The sequence below is a fragment of the Artemia sp. Qi Xiang Cuo genome, chromosome 12 (genome assembly GCF_049724085.1).
Source record: "Artemia sp. Qi Xiang Cuo chromosome 12, ASM4972408v1, whole genome shotgun sequence".
Taxonomy (NCBI): domain Eukaryota; kingdom Metazoa; phylum Arthropoda; class Branchiopoda; order Anostraca; family Artemiidae; genus Artemia; species Artemia sp. Qi Xiang Cuo.
Window position 1 is genome coordinate 4,665,057 of NC_142805.1, and position 15,187 is coordinate 4,680,243.

General features: G+C 36.1%; 1 protein-coding gene across 4 annotated transcripts in view; it reads right to left on the reverse strand.

The window, feature by feature from the left end:
- Window positions 1–15,187, reverse strand: part of S6KL (ribosomal protein S6 kinase like) — a 598,861-nt gene that overhangs the window by 481,674 nt on the left and 102,000 nt on the right. For all 4 annotated transcript variants that reach the window (XM_089097759.1, XM_089097757.1, XM_089097758.1 and 1 more), the window contains exon 6: window positions 5,440–5,563. In XM_089097759.1, coding sequence (XP_088953885.1) covers window positions 5,440–5,563 — 124 coding nt within the window. The remainder of the gene's footprint in view (window positions 1–5,439; window positions 5,564–15,187) is intronic.

A 15,187-nucleotide genomic window follows, 5' to 3' on the forward strand; every position in this document is an offset into this window, starting at 1 on the left:
AAAGTGATTTTAAAACAACACAGGAATTCCTTTGCCACTTATAAACTATCACATGTTTCCCAAGAATGGTAGCTGAGAGTTAGGTATCACCTCTCTCTTTCATTACTTTTGGCTCATCAGTCGCATGATGTTTAGTACTTCCACTACCCCCGAATTTTTGGGGATTTCCCCGAAAATCTCGCAAAAGCGGAGAGGCAAAACCGCTTGGGCCTAGAAGCGTCAAAACTTTAAGTCTGGCCCTGTTCTCATGTTCAGTCGCCAAAGAATGCAACCCTTATAAGCTTCTCCTTTCTAGTCAACATTTAATCTGCATGTAAATCAAAGAGCATATCTGCTCAATGCGGCTTGTAGCCCTTGTAGGCTGTAGCACCTCCTTCATCTGTAGGCTATATAACCCAGATCGTTACTCGTGGTTTGATTTCTTCATAATTGTGATACAACACTATTGGATAAATCCAAACAATCTCAGAATAAAACAAATCCGAGTTACTCAGTCAAATGTTTAGGCTGGCACGGAAGGATTATAAATTTTGAGATGCCATGTAGAAAGTTCTACAAACAAAGAATTTTGGAAAGATTGGGAACTAATTCACCTTCTCTCCTAAAAATGTTTCACTCGATCATTCATGAATACATGGAGGATAGGGGGAATTCCTAACAAATTATGGCCCAAAAACCCAACATGTGGAACAGGGTCAAATCCAAGATCCATTTTAGAGGGGGGGGGACAATATGATTTTTTCTCTGGCGGGGGGTGGGGTTGAAAAAACTTTTAAAAAAGCATCAAAAACTTGTTTATATTCAATTTATTACGTGTTTACGAGTCAGAAAAACATTTCGGGGGGGGGGTCAAACCTCCTAATCCCCCCTCCTGCATAAGGCCTTGATGTGGAATATTTGGCAATAATGCTTAGCTCGTGGAAAATCAGAATTTTTGTGAAATTATCTAAGTTTCTACTTCAATTACATTTTGCCATAGATATATTTTATAAATTCAAGCATATTCCAAATTTCACAAGCCTAATTCATAGGCAAAATGGAAAACAAACTTTGTCTCCAACAGAATACTTGATATTTGCATTCAAACCAAAGCGGTAACTTACAAGGAGCCAAGGCTAAAAAGCTTTTATTCTTGGTTATCTATGCACCTCTGAATTCCAAATATATGCCACCGTATTTAAATCAGAAATACAGCTAAAACAGAAGTTAACATAAGCTTTTATTTAGATAGCAAAACAGTTATTTTATCTCTGTGAAGATATCTTTGCCTTCCCCCTTGAATGTAAATAATTGCTTCCCGAAGCATCAAAGTTCCTTGGTTTTCATACAAATAATTATTCTAGCGTTTGTTTTGTCTATGCAGAAGTTGATGTTTGCCTTGGAAAATGCAAGCCCGCGGTAATTCGATTTCGATACGAAGACACATTCACAAACAGAAGAAGATTTGATGCTTTTTCCAGTAGATTAAGATGCTCTTAGAATGAGGTTAAATAAAGAAACAAGTATTTTAACTGAAAGTAAGGAGCGACATTAAAACTTAAAACGAACAAAAATTATTCCGTATATGAAAGGGGCTGTCCCCTCCTCAACGCCTCGCTCTTTACGCTAAAGTTTTCTAAAAAAATTTTAATAGAGTTGTGAGAAAGAGTTAAACTTTAGCGTATTAAATAAAAAAAACAAGTTTTTTTAACTGAAAGTAAGGAACGACGTTAAAACTTAAAACGAACAGAAATTATTCCGTATATGAAGGGGGCTGTCCCCTCCTCAACGCCTCGCTCTTTACGCTAAAGTTTTTTTATTGTTTAAAAAAATAGAGTTGTGAGAAAGTCAAACTTTAGCGTAAAGAGCGAGGCGTTGAGGAGGGACAGCCCCTTCATATACGGAATAATTTCTGTTCGTTTTAAGTTTTAACGTCGTTCCTTACTTTCAGTTAAAAAAACTTGTTTTTTTTATTTAATTTTTGAACGTTTTTGAATTAATGCAGGTTTTGATTTTGGCTCACCGTACATGAATAATTAAAACAAAATTTCATATTATTTGGTTAAATGGCTTTCTCGAAACTTGTTTAATTTTATTTACGAACGTTTTTATTAGTAATAAATATACGTAACTTAGAATTAACTTACGTAACGAACTTCTATATTCATAAATTTTTAACACGTATATTAGGGGGTTCGCCCCCTAGTCAATACCCTGCTCTTTAAACTATAGTTCGAATTTTTTTTTCCAGTTCTTTAAAAATGACCTCTTAATCACAGTCAGTTGATCAGTTGAAAAACTTGTTTTTTTTTATTTAATTCCTGATCTTTTTCTTTAATAATGCTGGGAAATCCGGCGCCCCCTTCATAGCAATGTCCCTTCCCCCATGAAAACTTCCTTCATGGAAAGATCCTTCCATATAGCCCCCGACCCTCTCCGGCCCCCACCTACCAGAAAAAATCTCCTCGGAAAAAGTCTGTATACTTCCCAATAACCAATACTATATGTTAACATTGAGTAAAGTTCATAACTTTCAGCCCTCCCCCTGGGGACTTGGGGGAATCACGTCATCCTAAAAGAAATTTTTATCATAGTTTCGACCATGCTGAAAAAAATGGCTATCTCAAAATTTTGATTGGGTGAATTTGGGAACAAAATAAGCGTGAGAGGGGGCTAGGTTGCCCTCCAATAGTATAGTAAACTAAAAACGGAACTAGAACTTTTAATTTCCATTCCAATGAGCCCATCAATTATTTTTTATGATCCATGGATGAATGCGATTACTAATGGGGAAAAAAAAACAAAAAAAAAAAAAAAAAAAAAAAAAAAAATAAACACCCAACCGTGAAATTTCGTATGGAAAAAAATGGAAAATACCCAATTTTTTTGTATTTGCGCTTGAAACCGCTAAAGGAGGGTTCTATGATACGCTGAATATGATGGTGTGATTTTCATTAAGGTTCTATAACTTTTAGGGGGTCTTTCCCCCTTTTTTTGAAAATCAGCCAAATTTTCTCAGGCGCGTAACTTTTGATGGGTAGCACTAAACTTGATGAAAGTTATATATTTGAAATTAGCATTGAAATCTGATTCTTTTGATATATCTATTGGTATCAAAAACCGGTTTTTTAGAGTTTCTGTTGCCATTGAGCAAGGTCACTCCTTACTTACAGTTCGTTACCACGAACTGTTTGAAAGAGCGAAACGTTGAGGAGGGGACAGCCCCTTTCATATACGGAATACTTTCTGTTCGTTTTAAGTTTTAATGTCGTTCCTTACTATCAGTTAAAAAAACTTTTTTTTTTAATTTAATTTTTGAACGTTATTGAATTAATGCAGGTTTTTATTTTTGCTCATCATGGATGAATAATTAGAACAAAATTTGCATATTAATTTTACTTTTATTTGGTTAAATGGCTAAAAGAAAGCAAGACAACCGAGGACCGCTGACCGAGGTAAAGATAGTGATGATGAGTTACAGGAATGTCTATTCATGGATGATAGTTCAATCTCTACATCTCAGAGAAACAGAACCGGACGATTTGTTTGATGCAAATGTCTTAGCCGCTAATGACTTTGTGCTCGTGAAATTTGTCGTCGGAAAAGGAAACGTTTTTTATGTTGGAGGTGTAGAAGGACTTGATGATGATGATGTAGAGGTGATATTTCGAAAAAAATGGGACAAAATTCGTCTTTCCTGATCCCATTGACCAAGCTTCAGTTTCAAACGATGATATTATCTTGAAGCTTCCTTGTCCAGTTTCGACGGTGGTACAAAGATCTGCAAAAGCTCTCGGCTTCAAATTTGATTTTTCCAAGTTTAACACTCGCTAAAGAAGTTTTGTATTAAGAATTTTAATAGTAACTGAAAGTTTTATAACTATATTATGAGGCGTCCAAAGCAACTCGTGGCATGTCCGGCATGTCCGTCCGTGGCATGTCCGTGGCACCCCGCACTCTGGGGTTGTTTCGGACGATTTTTGTTTTGTTTTCTAAACCGTTCCTTAAAAAAACCTGCAACGATAAAAATTGGCGAAAATTCTCGTAGATGTGGAATTTCTGGACACAGATTGTAGTGTTTGAAGCGCCTAGATATATCTGCTAGTTAACGAGATTTTTGATAAAGAAAAAAATCGTCCAGGTCAACCCCGATCTCCCCTACAGTCTCATGTAATTCCAATATTCCATATAATTTCGGATATCCCATTGAGTTGCATTTTAATTTTATATTTTAACTTTCTTTATTTTAACTTATAGGCTATTAACTTTCTCGCATTTTGGATTACGAAAACGCAGTGTGGTCTTAGTTATTATTTAACTCAACCAAGTCAGCAAAACCAGGATAATTGGCAGGGATCCTCATCATCAGAATCAGCAATCTTACATTTATTGCTTACCCTTCTTCAGCAGAAAATTTTTATACATAATGATCGTGCAAAAACAGCTTCATATATGTAAGATTATGAAACTTGTGTCAGAATTCAACAGGCTTTATTAAGGAAGATGACAGTTTCAGTATTACCAGTAATTAAAGCCGTTATAGCCTGATTACTCCATAGAACCGGGAAGCAAAATCAAAGGGAGTTACTCGGTAAGTTCAACTGATGGGAAAGTAAGTAGTGATTTCAAGACGTTGTCTAACATTAGACAGATGGATCTAAGAAGAGATCTCAAAATGGACAATATTCTTCACAGGCTAAGAGACAGCTGAATATCCTTTAAGCGTAATTAAAATTGCTCGGTCCCATGAGCAAGATTATTGTTATCCGTCAAAACGGTCTCAAGCTAAAACCAACAACGTCAAAGCTCTATACGCACATTTGCTAGTCTCTGTCTCAGAGAAACTAATAAAAAAAATAGAGGGGGAGGGGGCAAAAAATTATTTGTCTATATCTACGGGGGTTATTTTGATGTTTAATTTTTTCAAAAAAATGCCAAAGAAAAGGTATTTTTCAATGAAATTACCAAAAAAAAGGAAAATTTCAAAAGCTAGAGGGAGGGGAATTGTGTCTTGTTTCAATTTTTTACAATGAGAATACAAGAAAAGGTATTTTTCAATAAAAATGTTAAAAAAGTTAGTTTTCAAAGGTTAAATATATATGCCTCCCCACCACCATATCCTACCAATCCGTGCCCCCCTCCCCTATGTGGGGATAATCAAAATTGAAGAACTATGCAGTCGAGTTTATTGAAGTTAAAGTAGCGGATGTCTATGTTCAACTAATCCTTTCAAACCCTTCACACAAGCAAGCAAAAAAAATATTTCTAGAACTGGCGTAGAACTGACACTGAGAACGATAAAGAAAAAAAGAAGAGAAGCTGAAAATTCAAAACCAGCCCAGACAATGATAAATAATTAATCCATCAATAACAATTGTCATTAAAAAAAAAGAAACGAGTTAATATACACTTAACCCACTTTACATTTGCCAATAGAAAATTAGATTGGAAACAACTTACCAATAATTATATTCCTTCTTTCCTGCCAATATTCAAAACAAAGAATGATGAAGGGATTGTGGCCACACATTAACTGAATAGATACTTCGTCTTTGGTTTGTTGAACTGCTCTCTCGCGAATAATCTGAAAAAAAATGGGTAGCTTCAAGTTTTCTATTTTAAAGCCGAAAGGTTAACCTTCAGACTTCCTTTTGGACTTCCTGCCCAATCTTCAAGGATCAAGCAATTCACTGTGAATATTACTAGCCTTAAAGTCTAGCGGTACTTATACATATTGTCGTTGTATACAATTAATTAAAAAAAAACTTTCTTCACAAAATAAATTTTTCAAAATGTAAAGAACTCCATTAAACCAAAAATGAAAAAAAAAAGAATCAAATAATCTACCAAGCATACAACTACCACAAATCAGCATCAATAAATGAATAACACCCAAAACAAACAGAAATTACAATCAATAACCGAGTCAAACACAGAACGAACAGAAATTAACATGAGTAGGGTTCAAAACCCGATGCTTTGTAAAAGCCAGAATATAATTTGCAATTTACTGAAAAAATTCAAATGAATGTGCTGATATTAATTCCTTAAAATCTCAATTAATTTTTTTTTCTTAAAGTTATAAAAATGGAAACATTTAAATGAATCTTTTCAGTAAAGTGCAAATTATATTCTAGCTTTTAGAAAACATAGGGGGTTTAAAACCTTACTCATATTAATTTCTGCTTGTTTTGAGTTTGACTCTGTTATTTACTGTAATTTTTGTCCGTTTTGGGTTTCATTTATTTATAGATACTGATTTGTGGTCTCAGATTTGGACTCAAGTTTGGAGATCGTGTCATTACAGATGCTGATTTTGCCGATGACTTGGCCATTCTGGCGGACTCCATGGAGCAGTTGCTGGAAGCGCTTCGAATCCTACGAGAAGAGGCTGCAAAAGTAGGACTACAGATAAACTGAACTAAAACAAAAATTATGGCCATAGACCCATCCTCCCCTGCTGCCAATCCTTCAGTTAGCCTGGATAGCACCACTAGCATCGAAGCTGTCCAAAGGTTCACCTACCTGGGCTCCATAATTTCTTCAGATGGCTCGCTTCTTTCTGAACTACAAGCGAGAATATCCAAAGCGTCTTCTGCCATGGGCAGACTGAACCGTCACCTCTGGCGAAAACCGAACATCAGTCGCACAACGAAGCTGCGGATTTTCAACGCCCTCGTCGGCTCTGTGATGCTCTATGGAGCTGAGACGTGGCAACCCTCATCAGCCGCAACCCTCAAGGCAATTGATGTCTTTCAGTCGAAGAGCCTGAGGAGGATCGAAGGTCTACGATTGTTCGACTTCGTCAGCAATGAGAAGCTGCTGCAGCTCACCAAGCAGTCTCGGTTTTTGACCCAAGCGGCCGAGCGAACACTACGATGGTCCGGACACCTACTTCAAATGCCTCCACACATACCTGCGAAAACGATCCATGACTTCGACCCTGTCAAAGCCGGTTGGAAGCGACCTCGCGGCCGACCAAAAAAACGATGGTCTGACAGCCTGTCCGAGTTCCTGACGATGTCAAATATCAGGTTGAGCGATGTGCAAACGCTTGCCATGGATCAAAGTGGATGGAGGAGGCAGACGTCACTCTCTACGCCGAGCAGCGCCCGGCAGGAGACATAAGTAAAAGTAAGTCAAGTCAAGATTTGAGGTAGTTGTATGCTTGGTAGATTATTTGATTCTTTTTTTTTTTTCATTTTTGGCTTAATGGAATTCTTTACTTTTTGTTGAAAAACTTATTTTGTGAAAAAAGTTTCAATTAATTCCTGTTCATTTTATATTGACATAGTCTTTTTCAGGGACAAATAAAATAATAGTTTGAATTGTTCTGGTTTTCCTTAAGAAGAATTTATAGAATTTATAGAATTTTAATAATTTAAAGAATTTATAGTTAGGCATAATATTTGCACGCTGGAGAAACTTTTTCAGAAATTTTTAACAACATAAACCCATTTGAAAATCATGATGCGAATAGTAGGCTAGTGTTTAATTCAGCCATATACATACTTTAATTGACCTGATAAATAAAACTTAATACGATTCCCACGAGAGTCTGTCTATGCTCATTGCCTGCCTGAATACATTTACACTTTTTGACTGAATAAAATTTTAAGAGCAAAAGTAATAACAGAAACAGACACGAAAGTTTTAGCTTAACACCCTCAGTCGTTTTAGATATATTGCTGAGATGTCTTATTGGCAACCAGCATACAAACAATGCGTTTTGATTTAATTTTAAAGCAACATTTAGTGTTTAAGCATAATGGGCAAATTACATAATTGTGGGGGGTTGACCTACCCAATAACCCAAGAGATATAGTTACTAGACTGTTCAGCTATGCTGAACAAAATGGCTGTCTCAAAATTTTGATTGGAAGTGTCTGGGAAATTATGAACTAAAGAGGAGGGCTGATTGCCCTCCAATCCCTTTTAACTCTTTAAGATAGCACTAGAACGTTTAAGTTGTTTTTCCGTTAAGTACTGTTTTTAAAATGTTAGTTAATCATATTTTTAAGAAACACATTCAGTTTAGTACTGTTTTAGGATGTTTTTAAGTTTAATTGAGTACTTTTTTTCAGTTTAGTACTGTTTTCAAGTACTGTCTTTAAAATGTTAGTTAATCATGTTTTTCAGAAACCCATTCAGTTAAGTACTGGTCTAAGATGTTATTAAGTTTAGTTTAGAACTGTTTTTCAGCTTAGTACAGTTTTTAAGCACTGTTATTAAAGAGTAGAGTAGAGTGGAATATTTCTATTTACAGCACATACACAAATAAACGTCACAAAACAGCGCACATGCCTGTTGGCGTACTTTAGCGCTGAAAATATTGCCAACGAAAATAAACAGCCATCTACTAACTAAATTTTATAACGAAGAAAAAGAAAACCATAATAAACAAGATGCTTAGCTTGTCGTAAGATGTTTCTCCACTAGTCTTAGAAAATACCGCTTGTCGCTGCATTCTCGAACTGATACTGGAATTGAGTTCCAGATTTTTGGCCCAGTGTGACGGATGCTGAATCCTGCTCTCGACGTCGGACGAATTTCGCACGAAAAGTCTGAACGATGAGTAGTAGGATAATTATGAAATTGTGAATTAGTTGCAAAAATACCGGAAAAAATTTACAGGTAAATTACTATATTGATAATCGTAACAAATACTAGAGATAGAAATTAAATGAAGTTGGTCCAAAGAATAAATTCCTGAAGTCCCATATATGTGTCTAACTGAAGATCTGAAATCAACATTAAAAAGAATCCCCATTGCTTTATTGTGACGTATTTGGAGAGATTTGAATACAGACGAAAAGGTAGAAGCCCAAACCGAAATGCAATAGAGAAAACATGTTTGGACGAAAGAATAATAAATAGATTTTAGAATAGTTTTAGGAAAGAAATGACGAAGACGAGTTAGCATGCCAATATTTCGGAAAGTTTTTAACGATAGTGTTTTTACATATTCATGAAACGACAAATTTTCATCAAAAATAATCCTAAGATATTTAAACTGATCTGCCCGTTTTAATTCAAAACCATTCAAGAAAAGAGAGAAGGTATCTGACACTACTGATCCAGTTCGCGAAAATAACATATATTGGCATTTTTTTTCGTTAAAAGCTAGTAAATTCCTTGAATCAGATATAGTTAGCAACGTACTTTCGAGGTTCTGGAAAAGAACTGATAGGTCCCAGTGAGAAGCAAAAATTACTACATCATCAGCAAACATTATAATTTTACAAAGAGGCAAAACTTCTGGCGAATCATTTATAAAAAGAAGAAATAGAACAGGCTCAAGGACAGAACCCTGAAGCACTCCATAATTAATCGGAAAAGTTTCAGAACGGAAATCACAAGATTTATCAACACATTCTAGTCGTCTCCCAGAGAGGTAAGATGCAAAAAATTTTAACAGCTTGTGTTGAAAACCCAGAAGAGCTAAGTTTAGAAAGAAGAAACGAATGATTTACGGTGTCAAACGCCTTGGCGTTTCAGTTTAGTAAAATGTTAGTTAATCAGGTTTTTAAGAAACGCACACAGTTTAATACTATTATAAGATGTCTTTTTAGTTTTTTTTAGTACTGTTTTTCAGTTTAGCACTGTTTTTAATCACAGTTCTTGAAATGTTAGTTAATCATCAAGGAGGCACACTTATGCCTCTATAAAGAGGCGACCCACCACAATGTTAAGTGATTTCAGGTCCTAGATGTCGCAGAGAGACGGCGGTGATTGCATTTTGTAGCCCAAACTCAAACTAAGAAACGTGCAAAATTTCATCCTCCTCCGACTTTATCTTCATGGGGTAAACTGGGCCGGAAGTTTCGACCCTCCCACCACAGCCGCCCTTTAACGTTGTCTGAATGGGCTGAAATTTAGAGGTTGAGCTTTCCTAGGGTCCAGGAACTCGTCCTCGAAACTTCAGCTCAATCCGATCCCTCTTTTCCTGTTTTCAAAAAAACAAGTATAGCCACTTAGAATTCATTTCTCTTTTTTTTTGTTTGCCTTGTTTACTGGCCACAGTTCAAGACCGATCCAGATGAATGAGAACTTATTCCATGCAGAATTCGACTTGTTAGTGCATTTTGATATTTCAGACCGACAAAAGGATCCCCCGAATTTACATTTACGTAAACCCTCGTTTTCATATAATAGCCCATGTTAATTTTCCCACCACAAACCCCCTTTAACGTTGTCTGATCGGGCTGAAATTTAGAGGATAAGCTTTCCTGGGGCCTGGGAGCTTATCATTGAAATTTCAGCTCAATATGATCACTGCTTCTCTGTTATCCAAAAACCAAATATCAGGTTTTGTGGGGAATTGCTTGCGTCAAAAATAGATTCACATTACTAAAAAACAATGACAACTGTGTCTCTTTAGTCCAGCGGTCGAGACCTCTGACTGTCAGGTGGAAAACCCGGGTTCGATTCACTGTCAGAGGAAATTTTTTATATACTGAATTTAAACTTTAAAAAAGAAACTCAGTTTCTTTTTTAAATTATTTGAAAAAAATTAAGTTTTCTAAAGAGTTAAAGAGGCTGAGTTACATGGTCGCCCCTTAAAACGTACAGGGATTAGGAGGCACAGTTGGGGGGCTGTTAAAGAGGCTGAGCCACAAGTTATAAACTGTACAAAAACGTGCAGAAATTATTTGAAAAAAACTACGTTTTCTAAAGAGTTAAAGAGGCTGAGTTACAAGGTCGAACCTTAAAACGTACAGGGATTAGGAGGCACAGTTGGGGGGCTGTTAAAGAGGCTGAGCCACAAGTTATAAACTGTACAAAAACGTGCAGAAATTATTTGAAAAAAATTACGTTTTCTAAAGAGTTAAAGAGGCTGAGTTACAAGGTCGAACCTTAAAACGTACAGGGAGGCACAGTTGGGGGGCTGTTAAAGAGGCTGAGCCACAAGTTATAAACTGTACAAAAACGTGCAGAAATTATTTGAAAAAAACTACGTTTTCTAAAGAGTTAAAGAGGCTGAGTTACAAGGTCGAACCTTAAAACGTACAGGGATTAGGAGGCACAGTTGGGGGGCTGTTAAAGAGGCTGAGCCACAAGTTATAAACTGTACAAAAACGTGCAGAAATTATTTGAAAAAAATTACGTTTTCTAAAGAGTTAAAGAGGCTGAGTTACAAGGTCGAACCTTAAAACGTACAGGGAGGCACAGTTGGGGGGCTGTTAAAGAGGCTGAGTCACAAGTTATAAACTGTACAAAAACGTGCAGAAATTATTTGAAAAAAACTAAGTTTTCTAAAGAGTTAAAGAGGCTGAGTTACAAGGTCGAACCTTAAAACGTACAGGGATTAGGAGGCACAGTTGGGGGGCTGTTAAAGAGGCTGAGTCACAAGTTATAAACTGTACAAAAACGTGCAGAAATTATTTGAAAAAAATTACGTTTTCTAAAGAGTTAAAGAGGCTGAGTTACAAGGTCAAACCTTAAAACGTACAGGGATTAGGAGGCACAGTTGGGGGCTGCCGCCCCCAAACCCCGCTTTCGCAGCCTTTAAATAAAAAAAAAAGGTTTTTTAAACTGAAAGTAAGGAGCGACATTAAATCTTAAAACTAACAGAAATTATTCCGTATATGAAAGGGGCTGTACCCTCCTCAACGCCTCGCTCTTTACGCTAAAGTTTTTATTGTTTAAAAAAAGAGTTGTGAGAAAGTCAAACTTTAGCGTAAAGAGCGAGGCGTTGAGGAGGGCACAGCCCCTTTCATATACGGAATAATTTCTGTTCGTTTTAAGATTTAATGTCGCTCCTTACTTTCAGTTTAAAAACCTTTTTTTTTATTTAAAGGCTGCGAAAGCGGGGTTTTGGGGGGCGGCAGCCCCCCAACTATGCCTCCTAATCCCTGTACGTTTTAAGGTTCGACCTTGTAACTCAGCCTCTTTAAATCTTTAGAAAACGTAGTTTTTTTCAAATAATGTTTTTAAGAACCGCATTAAGTTTAGTACTGTTCTAAAATGTTTTCTAAGTTTAGTTTAGTACTGTTTTTAAGTACTGTTTTTAAAATGTTATCTAATAAGGTTTTTAAGAAACGCATTCAGTTTAGTTGGCTACAGTACTAGCAAGAAACTACTTAAAAAATCGTTTCTAGATATCATCGATAGCCGCATTTGCAGATTTTGACATTAAAATCTTCAATATTAATACCTTCCTTGCACTGGGCAAGAATGCAAGATTATTTTTGTATATTGTTGTTATTGTTGTTATAAAAATTATTGTTACCGTTCAGAGTCTCCTCGTTAAAACGTTCATCAGGTGGTTTAGCAGTTATTTAGTGTAGTATTTTTTCAAATTGATCGCAAGACAAGAAAATTTAAAAAAAAATCAAAAAATAGGAGAATTGTAAAAAAGTATTGTTTGTCAAATACACCAAATTTGTCAACAAGCAGAACCCATTATTTTTCTTTTTCAATATGTACCATCCTCACTGACTTCACAGTCTTCAAAAATGCTGCACATCAAGGCTTCTTGAATAAAAGGGGCATTCAAACAAATTCTGGGTGCAAGGGTACTTAATCTTTATGTACCTATTTCTAGGTAATTCAAAGGGAAGGTGACGATTATTTCAAAAGGCAAGTGAAGGCCTCATTTTGCAATCTATTGGGGTTCTTTAGTCGTCTAATTTTAAAAACATCCTTCGTACATTGTACCTTTTTTTCTAATTTTTAAGGACAACAATGAAATTAGATTTAATTCATACTGTTTTACAACCTTTGTGATTACAGTGGAGTATTGTTAATTACAATCTCAGGGAACTGTGCTTTGAGTTTATCCACGTGATACCAGTTCTATTATCCAGGTAATGCCTCTGTTCAGTGGAAACAGTTCTACAACCTTTGCGATTACAGTGGAGAATTTTCAATTACAATCTCAAGGAACTGTGCTTTGATTTTATCCAGGTGATGCCAGTTCTATTAATCAAAAGATGCCTTTATTCAATGAAAACAGTGGTTAAAGTCGTTCAGTGGTTCAATGATTACAGCGAAGTATGGTTAGTTAAAATCCCAGTGGTTCAATGATTACAGTGGAGTATGGTTAATTATAATCTCTCCAGTACAAAATTTTAGGAATCAAAACAAAAGTTGTTAAGTACTTCATTTAATAAAATACTTTGGAAGACTTGTTCAGAGTTATTTATTGGATTTGTATAATATTTAAAACACTGTTTAAATTTTTATGACGCACATATCTCCTCCATCCCAATCTATTCAAAGCCTCCCTCTTCACACCCTCCCACGAAGTTCCCATTTCCCTCAAATATTTCTTTGTGGCATCCTCCCACCCCAACCGCGGACGACTTGCTTTCGGTTTCGCCCTTGACCGTTGACCAAAAAGGACAATCTTCGGCAATCTGTCATTCTTCATACGCGTAACGTGCCCTAGCCATCTAAGCCTTTCTCTAATTGGTTCTAGGCGTTTACCCCCCCCCCACGATTACCCCCCCGGAAAATACCCCCCGCGGAAAATACCCCCACCAGAAAATACCCCCGCGGAAAATACCCCCCTCCGGATAATACCCCCGAAAAATACCCCCCCAGAAAATATCCCACCACGAAAAATACCCCCCACGGAAAACCCCCCCCCCCCTGGAAAATAAGGCTTTCCAAATTTGAGAATTTTATTTGAGTTTTTTTTTATTTACGTAGGGGGAAGGAATTTTGGTACTTGTGGGTTATCCGCCACTCACTCAAGTTTATGCCGTGTGAAACTCAAGAACAGGCCAGTTTTTTCGTTAGTTTCTTCGTTACTTTAGAAATAAATTTGGGCTGTAGATTTGCATATTAGGGGGGGGGGGATAAAGTATAGCTGGTCTGCTTGCAAAGTGTGTTTGGTGCAATTATTCTGCATAATAGATAGATAGATAGAGAAGTGTATTTTAAAGCCAAATATACGGCCATGAACATAGTAAAATAACATAAATGAAAGGCACAAATAACATAAACTTTGATCAGCGATCATCATAAAACACTTAAATGAGACACTACATTAACCTAATAATAGTACTTAATACTTAGAAAAACGGTCATTGAAAAAAGAACAATTAAAACTCGGGAAGAACACTTAAATGAAACATCATTATATTTACTTTATACTGTTTTTTTTTTTTTTTTTTTTAGTTAACAAAATTTCTAGATACCTCGCTATTCTTCTGTAATTTTTTAGTGGCCATACCTAGAAAAAATTGTTTTCTGACTTCAAATTGTCCAAATACATTACCCCCCCCCCCTTATGTGTAAATATAGAGCACAAAGTATATATTTTCCACATATTATGTCACCTGTCTTTGTCTTGTCTCACACTAAGCTGAAAAAAACTAACGAAGAAACCGGTTTTGTTCTCGAGTTTTACACAGCGTAAACTTGAGTAAGTTTCCCATGATACACAAGCACCAAAACTCCTTTCCCCTATGAAAATTAAAAAACTAAAACTCAAATAAAATTATCAAATTTGTAACGCCTTTTTTCCACAGGGGGGGGGGGTATTTTCCGGTGGGGAGGGGTATTTACCAGGGGAGTAAAGTAATTTGACAGTTTGAAGTCAGAAAATAATTCTTTCTAGGTATATAGCCAATAAAAAATTACAGAAGACTAGCGAGATATCTGGAAGTTTTGTTGACTAAAAAAAAATTCCAGTATAAAGTAAATACAATGTTTCATTTAAGTGTTTTTTTCAAAACTTTAAGTGTTCTTTTTTTTCAATGGCCGTTTTTCAAAGTATTAAGTGCTTTAATCATGTGAATGAAGCGTTCCGTTTAAGTGTTTATAATGATTATTGATCAAAGTCTATGTTGTTGTTGCCCTTCATTTATGCTAATTTTTTGTGTTCATGGCTGTATAGTTTGGCTTTAAAATACACTTAATACACTCTATCTATCTATCTAATATGCAGCAAACTTGTACCAAACACATTTTGCATGCAGACCCGCTATACTTTACCCCCCCCCCCCGCCCTAATATGCACATCTATAACCCAAATTTATTTGTAAAGTAACGAAGCAACTAACGAAAAAACTGGTGAGTTGTCGAATTTTACACAGCGTAAACTTGAATGAGTGGCGCATAATACACAAGTGCCAAAATTCCTTCCCCCTACTGAAATAAAAAACAAAACTCAAATAAAATTCTCAAATTTGAAGTCTTATTTTCCACGGGGGGAGGGGGGGGTGTTTTCCGGGGGAGTATTTATCGGGGGGTATTT